Source organism: Primulina tabacum, chromosome 15, assembly GCF_025594145.1.
Source record: "Primulina tabacum isolate GXHZ01 chromosome 15, ASM2559414v2, whole genome shotgun sequence".
Taxonomy (NCBI): domain Eukaryota; kingdom Viridiplantae; phylum Streptophyta; class Magnoliopsida; order Lamiales; family Gesneriaceae; genus Primulina; species Primulina tabacum.
Window position 1 is genome coordinate 32,090,156 of NC_134564.1, and position 27,143 is coordinate 32,117,298.

The window sequence follows — 27,143 nt, forward strand, 5'->3', positions numbered from 1 at the left end:
TTATAAAAGCGATTCATAAAATAAAATATGAATAACATCGATTATATGTAAATTGAATTATATATTATATCATCATCTTTATTCTTATATAAAAGAGAGTTGTTATTTATATTTCATTTTACGTTATATACATTATATTTAATATTTAAAATTTATAAACAGATGAAATGCAAGTTTAAAAAACAATAATAATAACTTCACCTATATGATATAAATTACTATCAAACAGAGACATATACATCGACATTAATATAACTTTATATTTTTTCAGAGAAATAATAATAATTGCCAAAATATGACCATATTTTGTTTTTGAAAAAATGCCATATTTTTGGCCATTTATTTTTAAATTAAATTTTATCTTAAGACCCGAGGAACCATTCGTCGGGTTTAAATAAAAATTAGGCAAAAATTTGTGTGAAACGGTCTCACGGGTCGTATTTTGTGAGACATAACTCTTATTTGGGTCATCTATGAAAGAATATTATTTTTTATGCCAAGATTATTACTTTTTATTGTGAATATTGGTTGGATTGACCAATAAAGATTCACGGAAAAACTATAAATAAAAATGCAATTACTGCGATTCTGTCTTTTTCGCAATTTCTAATCTCTGCACTTCTTAATCACTGTTCTCAACACAGATTTTCTTCGTCTTCTTCCTTCTTATTTTTTATTTTGCTCCGTGGATGTGCGGTCATGGTTACCGTTTTATATCGAAAACCCTAATTTGACGTTCTACATTCCAGGTAATTTTAGTTTTATTGGTAATGAAACGCAATCTTTCGTTTTTTACTTAGCCGCCGTTTAGATTATTTCCTCTTTTATCCTCTTTTTGCGTGCGTGAAAATATAGGTTTTGATGACTTTGATTGATTGGTGGATCTGTGTAGGGTAACAAATTTACTGAGATTTCTGGGAAAGTGTCGATTTTTTTCCCCGAAGATTAGGATTTATGACCCATAATCCATCAAAGGCTGACAGGAGTGAGTCTACGCAGCATAAGAAACCAGATCGATCTGGAGGCTTCAATCAGCAGCGCCAATTCTCCGGGAGTGTCTCCAGTAAGGGTGGTGGCGGCGCCTCCTCCGCCCCCTTAAATTATTCTAATCGTGGGTATGCTTTTCATATTATTAAACGCCAGATTAGGGTTTTTCTTCGCTCATTTACGACTTGTTTTTTGTTCATGCATGTGGTTATGCGTGAATCGATTGCTTGATTATGGATGTTGGCTCCACTTAAAGTTGGTATGTGTTATGTGTGTTCTATGATGACTAGTGAATTGCCTTCGTGTGTTGTTTTGTGAGATGCAGTGTCAAGAAATATAATGGCAATGCACCAGGAGTACAGTCAAGGCCTAGAAGCCCGAATGTGAATTCAGGTTTCAGTAATTTGTATACATCGCATGCAGTGCAGAATGACGCTCACAAGCAGCAGCCAGCCAACAGTGAGTTGTTCACTTTTTTCCATTTGTATTTGGTTAACCTTCTATGTGCGTGCATTAGCTTAAATTTTGATGTTGAATACAAAATTTTCCAAACCATTCAACTAAAACTTTAGGCCATATGCATAGTAATTGAGGGCACAAGTGACCCACAAGGTGCCAAGGGGTCTATGACAGTCCAAAGCACACGCCTGTCAAAGGCAGGGCACCACAAGTTGGAAAATTGATGTTTGTATATACATATATCAAACTCTTGTCAATTAAATTCCACGTAGTCAAATGATAAAAAATCTCATAAACTATGAATTACATGTTCCAAATTCAGATAGCCACCTAATTGTTATTACTAACGATAAACTTTGATTTTCAGACGTAAGCCATAGATATTTTCCCTTGAAGTCATATATCAGCCATTCAGCCCATAAAACCTAAATAACTAGCGAAAATGGTGATAAAACAGTAAACTAATAAATTTAGTCAATAGAACAATTGTAATTACCATGAAAGTAAATGAAAGAAAAGAGTAAGCATCGCCCTAAAATAATAAAGAAAGTGCTAATAGAACTTTCTGGAGCTTGCTGTTACTGGACATCTGCAGGTTACGTTTTTGTTGGAAGTTGATTTAGGGTGATCAGATTCCTTTGAAATAAATTACATTACAGGACTCAAAGGATGTTCTTTTCACGCACAATATGTATAGTGGGATTCCTAAAATACATAATGACGTCATAGGACGAGGACGACGTGTTTTTTTGTGCGTGAAAAGATTGGGTTTTTTCACTCCAGCATGGTTGTGTTTAAAGATGTAAACCATAGAGATTTGCCCAAATACAATAGCCCTAATTTTTGTATGAAAATTATTGGACACAAATGGTTGCACCTGGTGTCGCGCTTTGTCGCCCAGCTGGAGTCCGCGCTTTGTCATGTAGGCGTGATTCTCTTCGATGTTAGTGCATCTGGGATAACTTCGGTACACTAACTTGCACCTGGAGAGCCTGGATCCCCAGGCGTGCCTGAAACAATACGGCACATTTTTTGTAGCTATCTTTTGCAAACTTAAGTGTGATTTATGTTTTGCCTGTCTGTGCTCTAGATATTTTAGAAATATAAAAGACACTGGAGAGGAGAAGAAAACATTTTTGATATAGTGTTTAACATGTTTCGAAGATTGATGTGATTGGTAAGGATTGATGGATTCTGATGGTTATTTGAAAAAAAGTATAGGGAATAGAAGTGGCGTAATTGTTGTGGACAAACAAAAACCTGCCCAAACACAAATTTCAATTAAAAGAGAAGGATTAATATTAACCTGCTACAACAGAGTCTGATCTTGCTTGATGTTATGTTTCGGATTTTTGTTGTCTGATTGAACATATTTTTATGACTTAATTTAGGAGTGTCTGATGCTCCAGTTACTTGTTCAGCTTCCAATGTCGATTCGATGGATGCTACACCTCAAAAAATCAACCAAGTTGTTCCAAGGCCTCCATCTTCTGATATTTCTGTTGCATCTCCGTCGTCCAATCCTTTTACTGCTGGTTCTGAACCCAAGGCCCATACTATACCTGCTAAACGTATGGCGAATGATTTTAAATAGTTTAAGCTGTTGATTTGTTTTCAAACATTTATTTACTGGTATACCATTGTGATCAAGATAGTGATTTCTAGACAATAGCATGATTGACAGTTTTTACCTTTTTTCTACTTTCCAGCTCCTGGAGATGCATCAAGGTCATTTCCCTTGCAGTTTGGATCCATAAGTCCTGGTTTAATGAATGGTGCGCAGGTAATGAAGTGCAAAGAATGAGTTAATGTCTCTCTCAGCCCATTTTCTCTTGTTAATAATTTTCTCTCCTGAAACACAAGGTTATTATCTGATTTGTTTGTAGATACCTGCTCGAACAAGCTCTGCACCACCGAATTTGGATGAACAAAAAAAGGATCAGGTTTTTTGTTTCTATTATCCAATTGTTTACCTCGTATGAAATTATTTTCCCCTGGTAATGGATGAGAAACAGATGCTTTCCTTTTCTCCATACAAATTTTCGAACTTTGATAAACAGATAAAGCGTATGATTGTTTTGGATGCTGTATAATATTAGGATGGTTTTTAATTTTTTACAGTCTGCTTGGGTTGCATGGACAAAATGGAATGAAAATAATTAGTCACGTGAGAGAGATAATAAAATTTTATGATCCTTTTCTTGGAGGGGAAATTTATCTTTTTATTGATGTAAACTTCAGCAGAGAAGTTAAATTAATTAATTTTCTCTCACCAGCGTTTTGAAATAGTGAGAGAAAAAATTGGCCTTGCCTTGGAATCAACTTTGAGGATTCTGGTGATTGGTGGTTTTCCAGTTGTAGCAGCAATTCATGATATCTTTTTTATATCTTCAAATTTTACCCGAGCATGACAAGATTTTGAGCTACCTACAAGCAACTTCTTTTTGTTTGTTAGTGTGCCTGTTGTCTTGATCCAAAATTTGGTGATAACAGCAGTTATTCTGTTAAGTTCAATTGCTCACCAGATGATTTGATTATTCATTTTCTGACAGGTCCGGCATCAATCTTTAAGAACTGCTGCTCCTGCAAAACCACTTTCATCTATTCCCAAACAGCTTTCGACAAAGAAGGATGCTGGGACTTTTGACCAATCTAATGCTGGTGAATCTCAGCCAGTGTCCTTGTCTAGGAGGGATACTCAAGTTTCCGCTGCACCACCTATGGCTCAAACTCAGAAGCCTTCTGTACTCTCTGTCCCTGGTGTGCCCATGCAGCTACCGTTTCACCAGTCACAAGTCGCTGTTCAGTTTGGCGGTACCAATCCACAAATTCAATCTCAGTCTATGTCAGGAACATCATTGCAATTGTCAATGCCGATGCCGATGCCGATGCCCTTGCCGATGGGTAACCCACCAGTGCAGCAGTCCATGTTTGTTTCAGGTCTTCCACCACATCCAATGCAGTCTCAAGGAATGATGCATCAGGGACAGGCCTTGAACTTTCCATCACCAATGGGTCCTCAGTTACCTTCTCAGTTGGGAAACTTAGGAATGAATATGGTCCCACAGTTTCCTCAGCAGCAGGCTGTCATATATGGCGGTTCTCGTAAAACCGTGAAGATCACTCATCCAGAAACTCATGAAGAGTTGAGGCTTGATGGCTCACCTGGTCTAAGGTCACATTCTAATGTGCAACCTCAATCACAGCATATTCCATCTTTTCCTCCCAATCACCTGATAAATTTTTACAATGCCAATTCTTTCTATTTTCCCGCTGCTAGCTCTGTTCCTCCTAATAGTACTCAGGTTCCGCCCACTTCTCAGCCACCGAAGTTTTATAACCAGGTTATTGCTTTTCGTGTGACTATTATTCATGCATTGTCGCATTACCCTTGAAAAAACCATTCCTCAAATGTGTACACAGTCAATTTGGATGGAGTCAGTTTTTAAACATGTCACGACCTTTTTACATCATTTTCTGCAGGTGACAATAAAACCAGCCATTGACCCTCATGGGGAGAAAGAGTTATTAAAACCTACAAGTTCTATATCTGTTGGAAAGGCGCAATCTTTGAAGCCTTCAAAGTTACACATGGATGATTTGCCCCAGCCACAAAAAGAAATTGGGCCTTCAGCTTCTGGTGTTTTGCCAGAGTCAAAGCCTGGACCAGGAACATCATTGACCTCTGAGCTGCCATCAAGTTCTGTTGATGTAGAGGTTAATGTACTCGCCACTTCAGCTGTTAAATTTGCTGCTGGTGATGGTTTTGCATCAAAGTCAACCACATTGACTGAGGAAGCCAGTAATGGAGTGGTTGTTCCCGATCCCATCAAAAACAAGCATAAATCAGACAACATTGGCCAGCAGGATCAGGTATTTATTTGTTGTTTGCAGTCCAGTTGTATGTAGCAGTGAACTTTGAGCAAGTTTACTGTGGCTTTTTGGCATAATTATAAGGGAATTTACTTAGTCTAACCCGTCTTAGAAGGCTATTTTTAAGTATTATGTAATATTACCTTTTGTTATCTAAGAATCCCACCCTAATTATCATTTTCCTCATCTTAATTATATATTATAATAACTCAAGGTTATCATTTTCCTCATCTTAATTATATATCAAAACTCAAGGAAAATTCATTTTTCAAAATAATTTAAATAAATATATTTCAGATTGTATTTTTTTATGAAATGAAATTATATTAAAATAGGAAAACATAGTATAGGGAGATGAATAAGATATCTTTAAAAGCACAATTCATGAAAGACTACACTTGTCGTCAATAACATAAAAATTTCCAGTCCTTGATCTGAGATAGAGAATTATTAAACTCTGTAAGCTTTCTTGTCCAACTAGCAACACCAAATCTGATCTTTTCCCAAACCACTTTGCTATATCGTTGGAAATTCTTCTGTTTCGCTCCAACCAAATTGAACAAAATAAGCAATGAACTACCACATTCCAAAAGATGTGACATTTCCATCCGTTGGGTAATCCTGGGGGTCCAAAAGAAACATAGCGTGCGCCACTCTTGAAAATATCAACTCCATACCAATTCCTGCAATACTCTGTTCCAAATCCTTTCTTAAGATAAGAAGGCTTCCACCTTGTAATTTTTTCCCATATCACTTTAAGAAAGTTAGCGGAATCTGACAAAACCTATACACCACTTTTTCAGATTTGTTGATAGATCAAATGCATTATAGTTTTATTTCGAGCGTACTAATATTTATTTTTAAATGTTTGAACTTTAGATTTGATATTTAATTTAAATGTATCGGTGTTATCTATTAATAATCATTATAATAATTAGAATTAACATTATTATTTTTATTGTTTATATTTATTTTTTATTGAAAATGATTCCGCACTACTATCCCATTTTGCAAAAACCTGTTTTAAATATATTTTTTCCAAAAAAACTCCAACTTATCTTTTATTTGACCTGTCACTTTTGATGGAAAATCCCACCATTTTTACATGTTCTTTTTATATATGAACTTTAAGATTTTAATCATGAACTTGTGCCTTTGTCATTGAATAATATGCTTGTATGTTCATGTAAAAAGAGTTCAAAAAAACGTTTTGAAAAATGGGTTTAAGATGTATTGGAACTTAAGATCATTATAGACTGTATTAAAAATTTAACTTAATTGAAGGCCAAAATTCATTTTAGTAATTTATAGAAGGCCTTTTTCAGATAATTCCTCTAATTATAAACTCACGCTTTCAGGTCAGCTGGCAATCATTAATTGTTTACATTTATTTTTATTAACTTTTTGTTATCAAATTTAATGTTATTATGTTTATTATTTACTATTTATTGAAAATGATTCCGCACTACTATCCCATTTTGCAGAATAGGAACTGTTTTTACTTTATTTTTTCTATAAAAAAAACTGCAACTTATTTTTAATGGAAAATTCGCTATTCCATTTTTACATGTTTTTTTATATATAAACTTTCAGATTTTAATCATGAACTTGTGGCTTTGCACTTAATAATATACTTGTATGTTTATGTAAAAACGGTTCAAAGGGAAGTTTAAAAAATTGGTTTAGAGTTTATATTGGAACTTAACATAATTATAGGCTATATTAAAAGGTTAACTTAATTGAATGCCAAAATTCGTTTTAGTAGTTTATAGAAATCCCTCTAATTATAAACTCACACTTTCAGGTCAGCTGGCAATCAACCTCTCATTTAAATTATCCTCTTCAACTTCCAGAAACTGAAGCTGTAAAAGCTAAATCTGCTTCATCGAGAACTAATATTGTATCCGAACCTGTGCAAGAATTGTTTTCAACAACTGTAGGTGCGTCTTCTGAGGCTTCCAAAGTTTCAAGTGAAGTTGCTGCAGAAAGGAAGACCAGTGACACACTTAAGAGTTTAGACAACTCGTACATAAAAAGCAGACGGTTAAAACCTGACTCACTTGGTGGAAAGGAAGATGCAGAAGACATGATGTTGAACACCAATCAGAATAGTTTGGATACATTAACGAAACCTCTTTCTTTAGAATCATCAGAGATTTGTGAAGTAGAGGAGAGCTCATTGCAGGAGGTTGCATCTACTGCAGATGGTTTATTGGAACGGGCAAAGCAAAAGACAAAAGAACCTTCAGGTTGCGGCTATGATGATATCAAAATGGATGATCATGTATTTGAGTCTACTCACGCAGCATATTGTGAAGGTGTTGAGAATTCTGCATCAGTGAACGGTTTATCTGCTCAAGATATAAATATTATAATTTCAGACACGCCATTAAGCATACCTGACAACATTAGCACAATGCCTGCTGCGGTAGATCAGGAGTCTTCCCCCGTTTTAGTTGCATCTCTTGAAGGTCCTTTGAGATATGAAAATGAAGATAATAACCTCAATAGTTGTGGCATAATTTCTCCTTCTGCAGTTATCACCAAAGAGAACATCTTTTCAGATACAAGTGTGCAAAAAAGTGTTGTACTCAGAGGAAAGAAGAAAAAAAAAGAGTTGTATAAAAAAGCAGAAGCTGCCGGTACGAGTTCGGATATGTATATGGCATACAAGGGTCCCGAGGAAAAGAAAGAAAACGCTACGCTTGCAGAGGATTTAAAAAACATTTCAAGCTCTAGCATCAAACAGACATCTGTTGATGTACCTAACCAAAATGCCTTGTTAACTGAGAAACCAGCTCAAAGTAGAGTTGCGCCAGATGATTGGGAAAATGCCGCTGAAATCCCTACTCCACAGCCAGATTCTTTAAATAATGAAATTCAGAGTCATGATAGAGATGGCGATGGCTTGATGATAAAACGGTATTCTCGAGATTTCCTCTTCAAATTTGCAGAGCAATGTACTGATCTCCCAGAAGCATTTGAAATTATGTCTGATGTTGTGGACACATTTATGGTATCTAGTTCCCGTTTTTCACGCGAGCCACATCCTAGTCCTGGACGAAACATTGATAGACCAGCTGGAGGCTCAAGGTTGGATCGACGTGGAGGTGACTTGGGAAACGAGGAAAAATTGAGTAAATTTCCTGTACACCTCGTGTCAGGTAGAGGAGACACGCGAGTAGACGTTGGTTATGTGGGTAATGTTACCGGGTTTCGAAATAGTCATGGAGGCAATTATGGTGTTCCAAGGAATCCACGGGGTCAGACATCCGTCCACTATTCTGTGGGCATTCTCTCTGGGTCAATCCAGTCCCCTGATCTCCAGGGAGGCCTGCAAAGAAATAACTCCGATTCTGACAGGTGGCAACGTGGAGCTGGTTTACAGAAGGGTTTGATTCCTTATCCTCAGACCCCTCTACAAGTCATGCACAAAGCTGAGAAAAAATATGAGATTGGTAAGATCACTGATGAGGAAGAAGCAAAACAGAGGCAGTTGAAGTCTATCTTGAACAAGCTTACCCCACAAAACTTCGAGAAGCTGTTCGAACAAGTGAAAGAAGTGAACATTGACAATTTTGTTACTTTGTCAGGGGTGATCTCTCAGATTTTTGATAAAGCTCTGATGGAGCCCACCTTTTGCGAAATGTATGCCAACTTCTGTTTTCACCTTGCAGCTGGTTTACCTAATTTGAGAGTGGACAATGAAACAATCACTTTCAAAACGCTACTCCTGAACAAATGTCAAGAAGAATTTGAGAGGGGAGAAAGAGAGGAAGAGGAAGCAAATAAAGCAGAGGAAGAAGGTGAGAATAAACGTACAGCAGAAGAGAGAGAAGAGAAGAGACTCCAAGCGAGGAGACGCATGTTGGGTAATATTAGACTAATTGGAGAGCTGTACAAGAAAAAAATGTTGACTGCGAGAATAATGCACGAGTGCATTAATAAGTTGTTGGGTCAGTATCAAACTCCCGATGAAGAAAATATTGAAGCGTTGTGCAAATTGATGAGCACGATCGGTGAGATGATAGATCATCCTAAAGCAAAGGAACACATGGATGCCTATTTTGACATTATGGCTAATATGTCAAATAATATGGAGCTGTCATCTAGGGTAAGGTTCATGCTTAAAGATGTTATTGATCTTAGAAAGAATAGGTGGCAGCAGAGGAGGAAAGTTGAAGGTCCAAAAAAAATTGACGAGGTACACAGAGATGCTGCTCAAGAGAGGCAAGCACAAGCTAGTAGGTTAGGTCGTGCTCCGAGTATGGGTAGCTCTGTCAGACGGGGTCCACCTGTCGATTTTGCTCCTCGAACTCCTAGTATGTTGCCTTTTCCAAATTCCCAGTTGAGCGGCTCTCGTGCTGTCCCACCTCAGACACGTGGTTATGGTTCTCAGGATGTTAGGACCGAAGAGAGACATTCCCTTGAGAGTAGGACAATGTCTGTTCCTCTGTCTCAAAGACCTCTTGGGGATGAGCCTATAACTCTTGGGCCTCAAGGTGGTCTTGCAAGGGGAATGGCTTTCAGGGGGCAGCCATCAGCACCTAGTATTCCTCTGCCTGAGTTGCCGAATCCTGGAGATTCAAGGAGGACGGGACATGGTCTGAATGGATTCAGTTCAATGCCAGATCGTTATGGCCAAAGAGGGGATTTCACACCAAGATATATGCCAGACATTTTTGCTGCTCCGCCCAATTATGATCAGTCGCATCCACCGGATGAAAAAGTTGCCCATGGCAATAGAGAAATTAGAAATGCAGATCATGGCTTTGATAGATCTCTTCCTGCTCCTCCACCTACTCGTGGTGCACCCCCATTAAGTATGCAAGATGTGTCTTCAGAAATAGTGTGGCCGGAAGAGCGCCTGCGGGACAAGTCCATGGCTGCAATTAAGGAGTTCTACAGGTATGACTTGTCTCCAGTATTTTTTTTTATGACCGCTGGTGTGCCATTGAGCAGTACGTCCAATGTAATGGAACTAGGAAAATGTCATTAGTTCAAGTTACACGATAAATCTAAAAACCCTAAGAAAGAGAAGTTTGGCAATTTACCTGAAAACCGATGTTGTTTTTCTGGTGTGATTGATCGCCTTTGAGGGTATCCAATATTTCCATGTTCCTTGAAAGGTCAGATGTTCTTGCTTCTCTGCTCTTTGATCCCAGGCTGTATACCATTAAAAAAAGAAGAGGAAAACAGTATTGAATAGGTTGCCTATCTTTGTTATTGGAGGGTTGATTTTCCCCTTGAGAAACTAGGTACATGAAAAGGTATAAACTGAGTACGATGAAAAGGTTTATGTTTAATTTTTATAAATATCATACTTATTATTGAAGATAATTTTATTAAAACATTGGATCACAATGTTTAATTTATTGTTTTTTCCCCTTTTTCATTAACTTGATTTCTATAAAATATGTCACTGATGAAACTCAACACTTTTGTATTGAATCTTATCTTTCTTTTTTAGATAAATTTTTTATTTTTTTTGGTCGTATTAAATTAATAATTTTTTAATTATCATCTTTCTTATATAATGTAAGTAATAGTAAATTCACTAGTTCCGTCCCTCATTGGTTGTTTGAACTTTAAAATATTGTTCTGAGGATGTTCATTTCTATTGACTTTAATTTGTTGAATTATAGCAGACATCGCGCATTATGTGCTGATATAAGTAAACTTGAAAATCTGTTTGCATTTTCTCCAGCGCGAGAGACGAAAATGAAGTTGCTTTATGCATCAAGGATTTGAATACCCCCAGCTTTTATCCATCTATGATATCTCTCTGGGTCATCGATTCTTTTGAGAAAAAAGACGTGGAAAGAGATCTCTTGACGAAGCTGCTTATTAGCCTCGTAAAACGTCAAGATGGCATGATAAACAAGGATCAGCTCATCAAAGGGTATGCTACATCTAGTTTAATTTGAATAAAACAACGCATTGGTATGTTACATTGTCTGAATATTTATTCATACTCGCAGGTTTGAATATGTTCTCTCCGTCCTGGAGGATACTGTAAATGATGCCCCTAGAGCAGCAGAGTTTCTAAGTCGTATTCTTGCACAAGTTATATTGGAAAACATTGTTGGTCTTTCTGCAATTGGGCGTTTGATATATGAAGGTGGAGAAGAGCAAGGGAGTCTTGTAGAAATTGGGCTTGCAGCCGAAGTTGTAGGAGGTATCTTGGAGATTGTCAAATCAGTAAAAGGTGATTCAATATTGAGCGAGATGCGTTCAAGCTCTAATCTGCAGCTTGAAAACTTCAGACCTCCGGGCGCAAAAAAATCTTGGAGATTAGATAAGTTCCTTTAGGGGCTTGCTATGCTCATATACAACCTGTAGAGATTCATTCCGTTCCCTCTTTATATTATATAAATTAAAGGGGGATTTTTCGCTGGGCTAATCTTTACGTTCTTATGCTATAATTTTGTCAAGAATTTTATTATTATAATTTTATCACAAGGATCCGTAGAGCATCCAATAATACGCAGCATCGAGTATTTTATGTCCTTCAACGGTGACCAAACTGTTATTATACTTGCATATAACATATGTCATCCGCATTTTTAGTTGATTGTTGGAATTACTTCAGATTTCTTTGTTGTTTGAGTTGTACTCTCTGGCAAAAACAAAAGGGATTAAATAAACTTCACCTAAAATCATCTTTCGTGGTAAGTCTACGTATCAATTTCACCAACAAATTGGCCGATTGATTCAATTTTAACTCAATTAATGGTTGTAGCTCGATTTCTTTTTAAATTGTAAGCTCATCCCAAAACCCATTTACCAAATTTTTGAAGAGACGTTGCATTTTATTGCAATTAGGCTGTCACCATTTTAAATCGACGTAAAATTACTTGAAATGCCATCCAGTTTTCGGAGGAGGTGAATTTTTGTCAGAGCCTGAAATACAGCTGGACAAACATTTCCTCGATAGAAAATGAAAAATAGAGCAATTTTTTAGGAGTCGTCTTACTGCCGGAAATTAAAGTAATTAAAATCTTTAAATTTACAGAAGAATAATGGGAAATCCATGACTATAAGCTATCCAATAAAAATAAATATGCTGCAGTCAATTTTCATAAAACAGAAGTAAACGATTCCAGTAACTACAGTCTGCAAATATGCAGGTGAAGAGCCAACATTTTTCCGGATTCGGGAACAGTATCGGAGGAAGAATTACACTTCTGAAACTGTAAAGTTGATTATACAAATTGACAAGGATATGAAACCTGTATTTGGCCCCTGCTCTACACGAGCATTACATCTCTTGGTCCAAGCTATACATGAGGACAATATATACATCTTAACCCCATGTCATCCTCCAAGAACAACTAATGATCCCATCTGGCACACCGGGTAAGTTGAGTTTCTTCACCATGAGCATTTGTATCCACATTATGAACCTGCAGGCCATTGAAAGAGCATTACCCATCACACTTCTTGAACTATGTTGGTCTAAAATTAGCTCTTGCTCATGGGAAAAAAATTAGTCCAGCTATATAGAGGTGCAGCTGATGGTCATCTGGTTCTTCAAATAGCGTGGTTCTTGTCACGGTTATCAGCATTCCGAGGTTAGGAGTTTCAGGTCGACAATTTACAATAGTGGAACACATGTGAACATACTTCCTCATATGGCTTATACCGTAAACCATGCATTTGATAAATTCAGGGGCAGAAGACGTTTTTGGTGGCTGGGAATTGTACTTCTTCAATTTTTTTAGTTATAAAAGAAATGTCCAGTCATTTTTCCAGGGAAATTTCTATATGGGGCATAGAAATTTTAAGAGGAGCTGAAATGTGGAGAGTATCTCCATACCACATAAAATAGTCATTGAGACTGTTTACATTCTCTATTAAAAAGATAAGCCTGCCTTTGAGGGGGCAGAGATCATAAATGGTGATTAAGCTGGACTTACCTCGGGGAAGTTAATTGAACCCATCTGCACCAATGCCCAAGAAAAGTCTGATTCTGCAAACAATCCTTCTATCTCTTTCTCGTATTCTGTTTTTTCCACTGTTTTTGGTAACTCGTCCTCAAATCTGAATTTCAAAGGCAGATTATTTTGAACTTTAGGTACAGGTGCCTGCTTAGCTCCTTGATCACTTTCTATCTCTTCAGGCATTTGTCCCCTTTCCATACAGAGTCTGCCAGCAATTTCCAGAAATCATATCGTTTTGACGAAACTTGATTCCTTTTTCTCAGGTGCTCTGTTTCATCAGCCACAGGCAGTTTTTCATTATTATCATGGACATGGAAACCTGAAACGGCTTGACTACAACCAATCTGAACCCCAAAATCAATCGGACCACTATCCTCATCTTTTGAGTGGTCCTTGGAGCTGTTGGCTCCTGCTTCATCACCATACTTCTGAGTGTACAACAGCTCTAAGTTTGGGCATTTTGATAAGTTCCCTTGTATACCATCACTTCTATTTTAAAGACCTCTTCTTCAGTTGAATCATCGCAAACTTTTTTGTTTTTGTCATAATTTTCTTCAGGGACTTTATGTGGCATGTATGATGTCCCTTCCTCATTTCTTTTGCTTGAGGCATCGATTCTCAGCTGTTTCTTTCTAAAAGAGCATCCCCGTTCCTGAGAAGAGAGCTGATTGCATTTTGTTTCTACTCTGTAAAGATTCGGAAAGTGCCATTTCTTGGAAGAACACCATACAACAGTTCTTTCTTGCTTACGGCAATATGAGCATTTCGCCACTGACACCTTGACTGATTCAATTTTTTGTACATCATAGCACCGTGGCTCATAACTATCAGAGAGGGAAAAATTGTCCACTCTAAAATCTTCATCATCCTTGCTTTCAAAAAAACTATCACTGGAAGACGAATATTTATCAACATCAGGAGATGGTTTCACTATCTTTGTCTTTGACCTAGCCCGATTTGCAATACTAAGTTCATTATCATGTTCCGAACCGCTTGAACAGATTTTCTCGACTTTTAGTAAATCATCATCATTGCCGCTAGGATTCAATTTTCTATAGGACTGAATGCTTGGGTTAGAGTTGATCCATTCATGATGGTAGCTGTTGACATCATAGTGGAGATTTTTGTCCCACTCTTGATCAATTTTCTTTCTTCTGAAGTAAATAGAGTCTTCTATTTTGATGCAGTTTTTTTTACCCATCGTTTCAAACTCAATATCTTCAGCTTCACTCCCCATGGCTGTCATACATGGCAAATCAGTTTTCTATAAAATAATGTAATCATGAAAGGTGTTACATTAAACTAAACTAATCTGTTTAAAAATATTAAGAGTAAAGCTAAATATCCAAACATCTAGATATGAGAAAAACTTCAACAATTTAAACCAGCAATGATGAAAGAGTAATAACACGATATGAGCAAGTTACCTAGTGCTCAAACAGCATTATTATATGTCTGTGATATAAAGAAAATTACTGTTATATTCACAATGCATGTTCCCTTTCATTTCACCTCTGTATTTATAAATTTTAGCTCCTCATAATTAAGTAACTGCAAATCCTGATGCCAAATTAATATGCTCTTCGCCATCAATATTTCTTTACAATTTCCAACATTCAAACAACTCATTGATTTGTTACCATGACAGTAGTCCGTAGCCACTGACCTAACTGCATGAATCCAATTATTTGGTACAGTGAATTTCAATATTAGACAATCTTAAAGATCTTTATAACTGAAACAGCTGACTGCGTCTATGACATGATGTTTAAAAGGTAAATTGAGGAGTTCCACCAAAAAGTGTGATTTATACGGGTGTCGAAACATTTTAGTCATCCGTTTAATAGTTTCTGACGTCTTAGAACTCTTGGATACTTAGAATTTATGCAAACCCGAACTAGTTAAGATCTTTGGGCAAATGAGGTATCACTGTTTTCTACATTAACATGTGCACTCATGTTAACTCTGAAGACAAACATTTTTAGCTACTGGCTTGTTTAGGACCCAAACAGGACCAAATTCGCTCCAACTTGCATTCAGGTAAAACAGAAATCTTGAATTATCACCTTTTTTCACAAATGAACTTGACTTGTATGGATCTCCATTAGAATCGACACTAACATCCTCAGCGGAAAGGGAACTGAAGTGAAAGTTACATATCTTTTTGCTCACACATTTGACTTTCTTCCCAGAGGACACTGCAGAATATCTTTTGTTTGGCTTTTGCCTGGTTGAAGGAGTTCCCTTTGGCACAGAATGTGTTTTCTTATTCCTGAACTCAGCTTCATCTATTCTCTCAACATCAACTTTCTCAGGATCCATATCTTCATCGTCATTCTCTGGAATTAATACATAAAACATCAGAAATTTCTATTTAAGTAGCAGTACCAAATTTGCTTGAGAAGTGAATCTAAGGTCAAGTGCCAACTGGCAAGCGGTAAAACAAAATAAATAAAATCATCACCGTCTTTCATAAATGAACTTGATTTGTCTGGATCTCCATTAGAATTGATGCTAACATCCACACAACAAAGGGAACTAAAGTGAAAGTTAGATATCCTTTTGTTCACACACTTGACTTTCTTCCTATAATATCTTTCATTTTGCTTTGTCCTGGTTGAGGCAGCTATCTTTGGCGCAGAATGCGTTTTCTTATTCCTGAACTCAGCTTCATCAATTCTCTCAAGTACAACTTTCTCGGGATCCATATCTTCATCGTCATTCCCTAGAATGAATACATAAAACAAGGAAACTGCTACTTAAGGTGTACCAGTGGTAATATTTTTAACAGAACTGCAGCACTTACTTCTTTAACATGACACATCTTAAGTCAAGTGACAAGACATCCAGGTTTTTTTCTTGCATTCAAGGCTCTATCAATTCCATGTGTTACAAAACCCAGCATGTAATAGAAGAGTGCGAAGTTCAAAAGACTTGAACACGTACATAGACACAACATCATCAAGATGAAATAACTCGTAAAATAGTTTCTTGCAGAAAAATTATATAAATACTTAAATTCGTTTTCTGGTTCAGGCAATCCCTGTTGAGAAGTTTAACTTATATTTTACCATCCCACCACAAACCAGTTTAACTTCTTCCAAAACCGATTATACAAAATGGCAGGCCTAAAGGTCATTATCCTGCATTAATCATTATATTCAATGTATCTCAAGGCATACAGTATCTAAAACATCTCCCAATCCGATTACCTCGACAATATTTCCAAAGCTTAAGATCCAGACCCTAGAAAAAAAGATGAAAGAATTCCAAATCATCACCTTTATCCACACATGGACTCCACTTGTTGTGTTCTCCTTGATCAGAATTGTTGTTAGCATCCTTAGGAGAAAGAGATCCACAAAGGGCAGAAGAGTATATGTTTTTCCCCACACGAGCAACTTTCTTCCAAGGAGTGGCAACATAGCCTTCATTTATTTCTTGCCTGTTTGCAGGGCCTATTTTTGATATGTCACGAGGTGTCTCAGTCCTGAACTTAGCTTCATCGATTTTCTCAATCTCAACACCACAGGGAACCATATCTTCATGGCCATTCCCTTCACAGATATTGCAACGAGATGAAACAACTAATTAAGTAGTGCAAACTGCATTTCTTGTTTCTTTAACACAGAAATAATCTCGAAGAAAATCAACAAAACTGACAGTCTTTTCTTTTCCTTAAGGTTTCCAAGGCACTCTAAATCATTGGGGTTGTGGCAGAGGAGGACAGAGTCAAACAAGAAGCAAAATTAAATTCTGAAGATTTAGCAACGTGCAACTCAAACATTGACTGAGATCTTCAATGTGTGAACAGTTTAGAATTGATGAAAAGAAAATCTCCTACAGAAAAGGGCGACTAAAACTCTAGTCTTTTCAATTTTCATTAGGCTTTCAAGGCTTACTAAATTCGTGGGGTAGTGGTGGAAGAGCATAGTGTCGAAGACCCCAAAATCAAGTTCTGAAGAGTTGAGAGCATATGACTCAGACAGCGAGAGAGATCTTCAACAATAAGAGCATTAAAAGAATATATGAAAAGCAGAGTTCTCATGGAGAAGAGAAATGTAAATCCTATATTTGTTGTCAGGATGGAACTGATGCATCTTTTTGCCAACAGTATCCTTGGCCTGAGTACTACTATTGTTATTTTATTGCCTAATTATATCTTCATGACAAAACCAGTGACTGAAATTCAGAATCCAAGTAACAGATAGCAGATTATTAAAAAAAAGGTCATACCCTCACCTATTTTGACAAATGAACTTGATCTATCCAGCAGCCAATGATTAGAATCATTGCCAGCATTCTCAGGCAAAATGGATCCAGAAAGACCAGTAGGGAATATCTTTTTTTTCATCCATTCTGATGTCTTTTTATGAGTGGCTGCAGGATAACCTTCATTTGATTCTTGCCTGGCTAAGGTCCTTATCTTTGACAAAGAACTTGATTTCTTTTTTATAAACTCAGCTTTGGTGATTCTTTCAATCTCAATGTCCTGGAGATCCATATATTTGTCGCTATCCCCTGCAATAAAGTTGCGCCAATTGGCATCAACACCATTATTTACAACAGCTTTTTAAATAACTTCTTTAAGAAGGTAGCACCCATTCTTGGTTGAGTAGAAGAAGGGTAAGATTTGATTACATAGGCCGCAATGGCTTTTTCCTTCTCAGGCTCTTTAAACTCCTGGGGTTTCGAGAAGTAGTATAATAGGTGGAGGAGAAAAGAGTAGAAGAGGCAGCAAAATCAAATTCTGAAGATTGTTCTTTCTTTGTTGATTCGTGACAGTAGATCTTTAATAAGACAAATCGAATAGTACTTGATCTCACAGAAAGAGGACTACAAAGGCTGTAGAATCCTAAAACTGTTATATCTAGATGCCCTTTGAACTTTGATCTGCACATGAAGACATTCTATTGTAGGAAGAATACCTTCCAATCCTTGAACACATTACAGGGCTATATTTCTATTGTATATGGTCATAACCTATGTGATAAAAAGGTTCCATAAGAAGTTGCTGTAAAATCCAAATCAAACTCTAGCTAACAGAAACAAATTCAAACTGAAAACTTTTTTTCTACAAATGAAGTTGATTTATACGGTTGCCAAGAATTCTTGGGAGAAAAGGATCTAGAAAGATCAGCAGAGAATATATCTGTGCTTATACCTGCAACATGTTTCCTGGAAGTGGCTGCAGAATAACCTTCATCTGATTCTTGCTCGGTTGAGGGCCTGGGCATGGAATGTGTTCTCTTATTCCTAAACTCAGCTTCATCAATTTTCTCAATCTCAATATCATCGGGATCCATGTATTCGTCATCACTCCCTGCGCATAGACAAAAAAATGTGAATCACCTACAGCTTAAGTTTCAGCAACCCATGCTAGCAGCAAATTTTGCCATTCAATCCCATTCATATCCTTAGTATGCTTTTGACAAAATAAACACATTCTCGTATTTCTAGGTTTCCAAGGTCTTTTACATTCCTAGGGTAGTACATTTTAGTTCATAAGCTACAAGAGAAACGCAAAAGACAAAAGTTAAAAATACATCAAAAAGAGTTTTCTCATTGGTGACACGTGACACAATATTCATTCAGCTAGTCGGTGTAGCAACAAATTATGGTAAGAGTAAAAAATGCGACAGTTTTAAAGCTACTCAAGTCCTCCTATCGAGAAGCTCTTGAGAAAAACACTTGATATTTAATCCTTCACACTTCAGTTTCTACTTACCTCTCAAACATGTGTCTACCCTCATCCCAATATAAGAATCCACCTCAACCAGTTACATAGATAAGGTCATAGGAGAGTCCAGCTTTTTACTGACTATCATATATGTTGTTAAGTGACTGTTAACAGTCAAGAGTAATGGTATTGGATTTCATGTTTTTTTAAAAAAAGAAATGGCTTTTCTTCTTGGGTCTCCATCTCCTCTCATTGAACTTCAATGGCTTTCTAGCTCCATCTCATTACAGTATCTGCAGCGATGATGATGGTAATGGAGGTGCGTGCCAAAATGGTGTCACGTATCTAAAAGCTGAAGACGTAGAATACTCGTCTTGACGAACATTATTTTCCCACAATCCAACTCTCGAATTCAAAACGCAGATGACATAAGCAATAGCGTAAATAAAACACAGGATAAAGAAGACAAACACGTGACAAAATATGTAACAACTCTGATTCAACTCCCAAAAACCAAAAACAAAAAACCGACACGACATTGAACGAAAGTTTCCAAACTAGCGAAATAAACTGCATCTTAAAACTTTGCGAAGAAAAACATAAGAAAATGAGCGACATAGTTTACCAATATCGAGATCAACTCTATGCCTGACATTAATTTCGCTTCTCCTCCTCTTACCCAATCTTCCACGATCACGATCGCCGAATTCTCCATTTGAACCAGGATTTGCATAATTGAAGGTCGGAACTTTGTTCCTTGATTGTTCCACAACATCCACTTTGCCCCTGAGCGAAGAGATTCCATTTCCACCCGATCCATGACTTACATTTCGAGTACTTGAAGAAGAAATCCTTTCTACTTTTCTCGCAACATTCTCAAGCCCGTCATCTCTCCCCGATCCTGCTCCTTCACGCCTCTGATCACAAGTTAAAATATTATTAGTATTAGTACTACACATATTTTAATTATTTATTTAAATCTACACTTTAACTTACAATTTAATAATACTTGTCACACACCTTAAACAAAATAAATCAGGTTTTATCTACAACCTTTTTACTTTGATAACTGTGAGGTCCTTAGCTCTTAATCGTTATTACAATACACTTTGATTAATGTTAACTAATTACAGCGGAAAACGAGTTTAAAATTTCTTTACAATGAGCCCGAAATATTTTTTCTATAATTTAAATACTAAAAATAGTATTTAATCTCACATCGTAAACATGCTCACACGTAATCAAAACCAATCATATACAAACAACTCATATCCTCGAGACATGTCCCGGTATATAAATACATATACATATATACTGGGAACAAAATATAAACCTCAACTCAAATTGTGACTCCCTCCAGAAGTACCATCTACGGTCTTCTGATATCCTGGAGTACCTGCCATTGTCCACACACAAAGACAACAACAGCCCCCTTGGGGTGAGCAAAGCTCCGTATGGAACAACCATCATATATACCATAAGTATCTAAACAATGATATATGGTATGCAATGCATGTATGTCGTGGAGGTATCGGGTCAAATGCCCATCCACTGAGCACATGTCAGAATCAAACGAATCGCTATCAAATCAATGCTCGAGCTGGCACACCGGCCTCAATAAGGATACTCGTATGATAGCGTCGACGAAGCGCCATCAAATCCCAAATCTCATATGAATCGTCGGGGCCACAAATGTCTATGTTTTAAGGGTCATGTAATATCAAACATAGCATTGTGTTCACAAACCCCAGAATCCAATGAGATCATATCAGGGTATCCAAGGATCATAGCTCAACGTACATGTCATGTATCGATGTATGCATCAAACGATGTGTGTTAACAAAACATTTATTTTATACATCGATATTCCAATCACAGTGTCATGTATGCCACATAAACTCCACAATTAAGGCATATAGACATGTATTCTCATTCCAATCAATCAAACCAATCCAACATATATCATATAATACAGATACATGTCGTATGTTACCCGGTCGCAACATACCTCAATTCTTCGTTTCCGGTTGATGTAGCCTGAAGATATCGGTATAATACTTTATCTACATCAATAACATATTCATTCCAATCAATAATATAATCCAAAATCATTAATATGAGTTTCAAATATCATTTGAAACTTCAAGAATTCATATCAAATCCAAATCATATCATAATTCAATTCCGACTTCGAATATGAGTTTATTGTCGGTTATTCTATTACATATAGGAATTTCAACTTCAAATACATGTTATTCCAGCTAGGGATGTAATCGAGTCGAGCCGAGCCGAACTCTTGAATGTTTGAGCTTGGTTTGTTTATAATCGAGCCGAGCTCGAGCTTTATTTAACGAATATATTCATTGCTCACGAGCTTATTCAAGCTTTTATCGAACCTAAACGAACTCAATAAATATGAATTGTACATTTAAATATTCATTAAATTCATTAAAAAATAAATTATACATTTAGAAAAAAATATAATATTCTTATTAAAATTTGTCAATTTATTATAATAAATAAATTTAATATATTTTTCTATATATTTCATAATTAATGTGTTAAATCAATAAATTAAATATCAAAATTATTATTTTTCAATCTAAGATATTACTTATGAATTTACTAACAAACATGTTCACAAGCTAACGAGCCGAATATTGTAGAGCTTGAGCTTGGTTCGTTTATCTTAACGAGCCTCATTAAACGAGCTCAAACGAGCTTTTATCGAATCGAGCTTCGAATAGCTCACAAATGGTTTGGTTCATTTACATCCCTAATTCCAGCACTTTGATATTTAAAGCTGCTGGAACCAGAAGAAAATTACCTCAGTCAGAAGCTCTCGACGCGAAGATAACAAATATATAATTTGTTTCGCGTTTAGACAGCGTTTCGAAGTCGATTTGGACGGAAGAAAATCGAATCTCTGACTTTCCCTCGAAGTTGCTGAAATGAACTGACGAAGGAAAAGAAAGAAAGAAGGGATTCTTATCCCCACCGCTTCGGCGCTCGGGCGGTAGAATTCTCGCGCCCGAGCGCGAGACATTCTGCCCCCGAGTACAATTGCACCGCGCTCGGGCAGTCACAAATTACCGCTCGGGCGCGGTATGTTCTGTCCGAGAACACCCCTTATTCCACACTGGCGCTCGGGCGGTCATTTTCTACCGCCCGGGCGCCACATATTCTGTACCAAAGGTTGGTTTTGGTATTATATTGGCGTCCGGCTTTTCCACTCGAACTCTTACAACGTCAATTCATATCAATATTCATTTTCTCACTTCATTGTCACGATATACATCAAATACATAATCACATGACAATTTCATAATTATCGATAATCACACGGGATTTACTATAATACGATACACGGTCCTTACAATAACCATGTCCAATAAGGAAAATTTAAAAACAAACAAAAAATAAAGAAGTGGGTCAGAAAAAATCTTAGATTTATCGCCGTCGCAAATCTAATTTTTTAGCTTTTTCAGCCCTTTTGTCGTTATTTCATGTGCCGACAAAAAATATTTCATTTTATCTAACATCGATCAACTAATCATTTCTTTCTAATCTGTACGTCATCTTATCGTCATATTTAGATTTTTTTTAAAAAATTCATCGGAAACAAATCAATCAATACTTCTTCATCTCATATCATCGTATCACTGACAGTCGAAAACATTTCATGTTACAAAAATGAAAAACAATAAAATGAAAGATGAGAGATCAAGAAGCATACCATTTCTCAGAATTGGAGACAAATAGCACAGGCAAATCTTTTCCTTTGCCCCAGAGATGAAAGTGTTTTACCTCACAAAGATTTAATAAAATAAAAAGATTTTGGTGGAATCAAACAATAAAAGCTGGTTTGAAGATGAGTTCATTTGTGGGGTACCAATTTTTTCATCCCGCTTTGAACTTTCAAGTTGAGTCAGCAGCACTATGTGATATTTGTCAGTATTTAATTTTGTCTTTTTTACTTTTTAAATTGTCATTAATAATTATTTTCCATATTAATCGACATAAAATGTGAATCCCGACTTTCTATTGCAAATTAACTTGAGTGAATTTTATAACAAGTTATTCTAAATCTATAGTAAATCTACTCAATCGGAGCAATTTAATTTTGTAATTTTTACTTTCCAGTTCATCTTTATTAATCGGTTTGATTTGAAATATTCTCTTCTAATCTCGTCTGATTTCAAAGTTCGAATGATTTTTTGGGTATACGAAATCCAAAATGTCATTGTTTTCTCTTCTAATCTTGTGTTTTCTCAAAATGTCTCTATCTGCTTCGAAGTTTTTCGTAAAATCTGATGCAAACATCAAACCGCCGTCGTACTTCAAAACTTTTTTAGCGCTAATGAACAAAATTTTCTTAGATCTAAGTTTCTCAGAAAAATTCGAAATAAAAATTTCTATTTATTTTATATATCATAGATCGATCGATAATCTTTTTATAATTAATATCGAGTAAGCAAAACTTTGTGGAAAATTTTCTATATCTAACTCTTTTGTTTAAAGTTGTGAGTAATTTTGCTATTCGTTGGCATCCAAATGTGATGAATTTAATTTATTGCATACTAAATAAAATTGTAGTAAATCTACTTGGATTATGGTTATTCAAATTTGAAATCTTTACTTTTACCATATAATCCATCTTTATTTGGTACCAACCAAACTAATGTATATTAAATATTAAATAGGGTTAACTAATTTTTTTTTTACAGATCAGATACAACTCATGCATTTTTAATATTTAGTTTAATTTAGTTTAATAATTGTTTTACTTTAATATAAATTGTATGATATGTATGATTTTTACACAAATTTTACGTAAAATATGTGTAATTCTTCGATGATTAAAAAATTGTCCTACATGGGCATAGCTTAATCTCAATAGCTGGTAGGAAAAAAAAATTATCATGACACATCAAATATTTAATACATGGAAAACTTAAATTTTGGTTTTGGTATATCTGTCTGATTGCGATTTTAACTTAAAGTTACCGAATTTCAGTTTTAATATATTATATTTGATTTTTTTATAATTAAAAAAAGCAAATTTTTTTTTTTTTTTTTTTGTAATTCTTACCCTTTATCCACTTCTTAGTGATGTAGTATCGATGTGATGGTGACATGATGCTAAAATATGCTATGTTATGTTAGTATTTTTGTAAAAAAATAATTAAGATTACAAAAAAATTGAAAAATAACTATTAAAATGAAATTTGTCAATATAAATTATCAAAACTACAAAAACAAACTTATTAAATCAAAATTGAAAATTTCCAATAATATAATACCTAAACAAATACACTGATAGTTTATAATACACCATGTTTTGCATATACTTTAACTTTAATACTTTTTTTTTTTATCTAAAATACGTAATATATAATAGTTTATAATACACCATGTTTTGCATCTACTTTAACTTTAATACTTTTTTTTTTATCTAAAATACGTAATATATAAAAATATATACATAAGAATGTAAATTGTTTTAGCTTGTGCTATTATGTATGTTTATAACATGCATATACGAAACAAATTAGATCATACAAGTTATAAATTCAGTAAAATATATCTTTTCATCTACAAATTTATGTTGGTATTCTATTTTTTTCCAAAATATTGAAATTACGGGCGTTAAAATAATTTATATGATACAATTTGTTATAACTTCAGTAAAGCATATCTTTTCATCTACGAATTTATGTTGGGATTCTATTTTTCTCCAAAATCTTAAAATTAGAGGTCGTAAAAATAATTTATATGAAACAATTTTTGAATGCACGAAACTCTTTTTATTAACAACTTTTTTCCCAATTTATAATATAATAGGTCTCTTGTGAGACGGTCTAACGAATCTTTATTTGTGAAACGGGTCAACCCTACCGATATTCACAATAAAAAATAATACTCTTAGCATACAAAATAATACTTTTTCACAGAAGACCCAAATAGAGATCCGTCTCACTAAATATAACTTGTGAGACCGTTTCACACAAGTTTTTGCCTTTACTGATAGACTTCAAAGATTAAAATATGAAATTCTCATACATAAAATTGTATTTAAATCAGTTTGTTTGTTTTTTTTTTTGTTTTTTTTTTTCTGCATATGCAACGCTGCCAACGGACTCATTCGTTGGTTTGGTCTTTTAAAGGATGAGATGTTCACATATATTTGTATATATGAAAATGTACATTATATTTTTTCCTTACAAATTTAATAGTTAGAATATTTGGAATGTAAAAATAGTTTTTCCATTTTGTTTCACAATTTCTTCACAAAAATTATCGTGAAATCGTGTCATTAGTCAATTTTGTGAGATAATATTCAATACGATATAAATCATGAAAATATTATTTTCACGAAACAAATATTATTTTATATGATAGATATAAATTGAATCAATATGTAATTTCTTAGAAGATGTCACTGTAAACTTACAAAATGGATTTGTCGTTCTTGTCGAGAAGTTGCTGCCGGGTAGCTCAGTAAACATCCACGAATAATACATACATACATACATATATACATATATATATATATATATGGCTGCTTTTTATTATGATTTGGGACATTAGGTAAATATATAGGTAGCCCGTAGCCAGATGAAACATATTGAGTGGAAAGTGGAAACCGATATTATTAAATCAGTACAGATCATTACACCGATTCAAATCTCAGGAAAAAAGAAGAAGAATTAAGTTCCAGCTCTGAATCGAAAGACCCTTCATTTTCTTGATGAATCAGAGCCTTGGATGCTTGGAAAAACCTGATAAATCTCTCTCTCTCTCTCTCTGATCACTTTTACTTTTGAGAAGTAATTAATTTTTTTTATAATTTGTACTTTAAGCGACGGCCACCTGTGCCCGTCAGTACAGTTTTCTTGGTATGCGATTCTTTGTTAGATTCTGAGTTTGATTTCTTGGACGAGGAAGAAACTTCCCATCTTTTCTCACTGGATTCGTCCATCTCAATCTGTTCTTGCCTACACTCTTGGCTGCAAAATGGAGTGTCCCCTCTGAAAATTACCCAAGAATTTTCAACTTTCCATGATCAATATATATACCAGATTTATAAAGTAAATGCAAGTTTGCTATGGAGTAAAAACACATCTTTAAATAAAATCACAGCATAAAAACATGAAGGTTCTGAGAATTAACAGATAACTGATTTGGCAAGAAAACTACCTGTACATGAAGATATCACTATTATGGGAGAGATGTTTATGGCAAAGGAAGCAATAATCAAGAAAATGGGGTTTAAAGTGCTCATATTCACATCCGGTGTAACATACAGCCGCAGACCTCATGTTTGTGAGTGACAGTGGTTCCACGGCGGCCATGCGGTGGATGCGACGGTGCACGATGGGGGTTAGGGAGAAGAAAGTTAAGTGTAGAGGAAAACATTGGTGGGGAGCTATGGTTTTATATAGATGGAATTGGGAAAGCTGGCAATCGAGTGTGGTGGAGTCCAATTTTTTTATTCCATTGTTTAAAATTATTGATGATAATAAAATAATATTATAAGTCCAAAAAAAAAAAGAGGAATCAATAAGATTACGTGGTTTGTGATGATAGGCTGACGCCTGCTGGTACATTGGAATGTGTTCAACATTTTAAATAATAATAATAATAATAATACATTGCGTATCTTCATTTGATTCTTGTTTAAAAAATAAAATTTAAGTTTTTCTGGTCTTTAATAAGTTTTTTAAGATTTTATTAACATGAACTTAATTTGCTAATTAAATTAAAATAAATAAAAGGCTAGAAAGAGAAAGAGATGTATTATGAGAATTCTAAAATTATGTTAATATATTATTTTATCTAATTATTATATATAATATAGATAAATCATATGTATTAAAAAACGAGACGTCTTTGTGAGATGACTTGATTCATTCCATATTTATAGTAAAAAATAATATTTTTATCACAAAATTAATATTTTATCTTATAAAATTGAGTAATAAGATGGTCGCACGTGAATTTTTATGTTAATTTTTTTTATATTACTTCCCATGAAACATGTTAATCAAGACACGTATGGTGTTTTGGCTCAAGTTTTTTAATTCTTATAGTTTTAAAAATAGTTATGTTATTTTTATCATTCAATTTATCCTCATATCCAACTATTCAATAGATTTTCAAGAAGACAAAAATTTGCGTGAGACGGTATTACGGGTCGT

General features: G+C 35.2%; 2 protein-coding genes across 4 annotated transcripts; one reads left to right on the top strand and one right to left on the bottom strand.

Annotated features, from left to right (window-relative positions):
* Window positions 1–602: 602 nt before the first annotated feature.
* On the top strand, window positions 603–11,656 carry LOC142526364 (eukaryotic translation initiation factor 4G-like). 2 transcript variants are annotated; one of them, XM_075630703.1, is made up of 11 exons: window positions 603–749; window positions 893–1,115; window positions 1,313–1,446; window positions 2,838–3,017; window positions 3,156–3,229; window positions 3,333–3,389; window positions 3,999–4,790; window positions 4,930–5,319; window positions 7,124–10,227; window positions 11,027–11,221; window positions 11,301–11,656. In XM_075630703.1, exons 2-11 carry the CDS (start codon window positions 955–957, stop codon window positions 11,629–11,631), a joined length of 5,418 nt encoding a protein of 1,805 aa, XP_075486818.1. In that variant the 5' UTR covers window positions 603–749; window positions 893–954; the 3' UTR covers window positions 11,632–11,656. The 2 variants fall into 2 exon arrangements, with proteins under 2 accessions (XP_075486818.1, XP_075486819.1); XM_075630704.1 differs by having other exon boundaries at window positions 2,868–3,017.
* A 662-nt stretch (window positions 11,657–12,318) lies between these two features.
* On the bottom strand, window positions 12,319–22,815 carry LOC142527234 (uncharacterized). 2 transcript variants are annotated; one of them, XM_075631976.1, is made up of 9 exons: window positions 22,679–22,815; window positions 19,568–19,859; window positions 18,427–18,585; window positions 17,499–17,783; window positions 16,544–16,819; window positions 15,727–15,987; window positions 15,329–15,601; window positions 13,239–14,501; window positions 12,319–12,725 (listed from the first exon to the last, which is right to left on the bottom strand). In XM_075631976.1, exons 1-8 carry the CDS (start codon window positions 22,679–22,681, stop codon window positions 13,708–13,710), a joined length of 2,343 nt encoding a protein of 780 aa, XP_075488091.1. In that variant the 5' UTR covers window positions 22,682–22,815; the 3' UTR covers window positions 12,319–12,725; window positions 13,239–13,707. The 2 variants fall into 2 exon arrangements, with proteins under 2 accessions (XP_075488091.1, XP_075488092.1); XM_075631977.1 differs by having other exon boundaries at window positions 12,320–12,725; window positions 17,505–17,783.
* Between the last annotated feature and the right edge of the window lie 4,328 nt (window positions 22,816–27,143).

Bases quoted from the DNA above. Each gene is read 5' to 3' on its own strand.
- LOC142527234 (XM_075631976.1), bottom strand. The intron at 16,820-17,498 runs GTATGACCTTTT...ATATCTGTGAAG, and splicing joins ATTTGTCAAAATAGGTGAGG to GGAATGGCCATGAAGATATG. The intron at 14,502-15,328 runs GTGATAATTCAA...CATGTATGACAG, and splicing joins AAGTTCATTTGTGAAAAAAG to CCATGGGGAGTGAAGCTGAA.
- LOC142526364 (XM_075630703.1), top strand. From the start codon at position 955: ATGACCCATAATCCATCAAAGGCTGACAGGAGTGAGTCTACGCAGCAT. The intron at 3,390-3,998 runs GTTTTTTGTTTC...ATTTTCTGACAG, and splicing joins ATGAACAAAAAAAGGATCAG to GTCCGGCATCAATCTTTAAG. The intron at 4,791-4,929 runs GTTATTGCTTTT...CATTTTCTGCAG, and splicing joins CACCGAAGTTTTATAACCAG to GTGACAATAAAACCAGCCAT.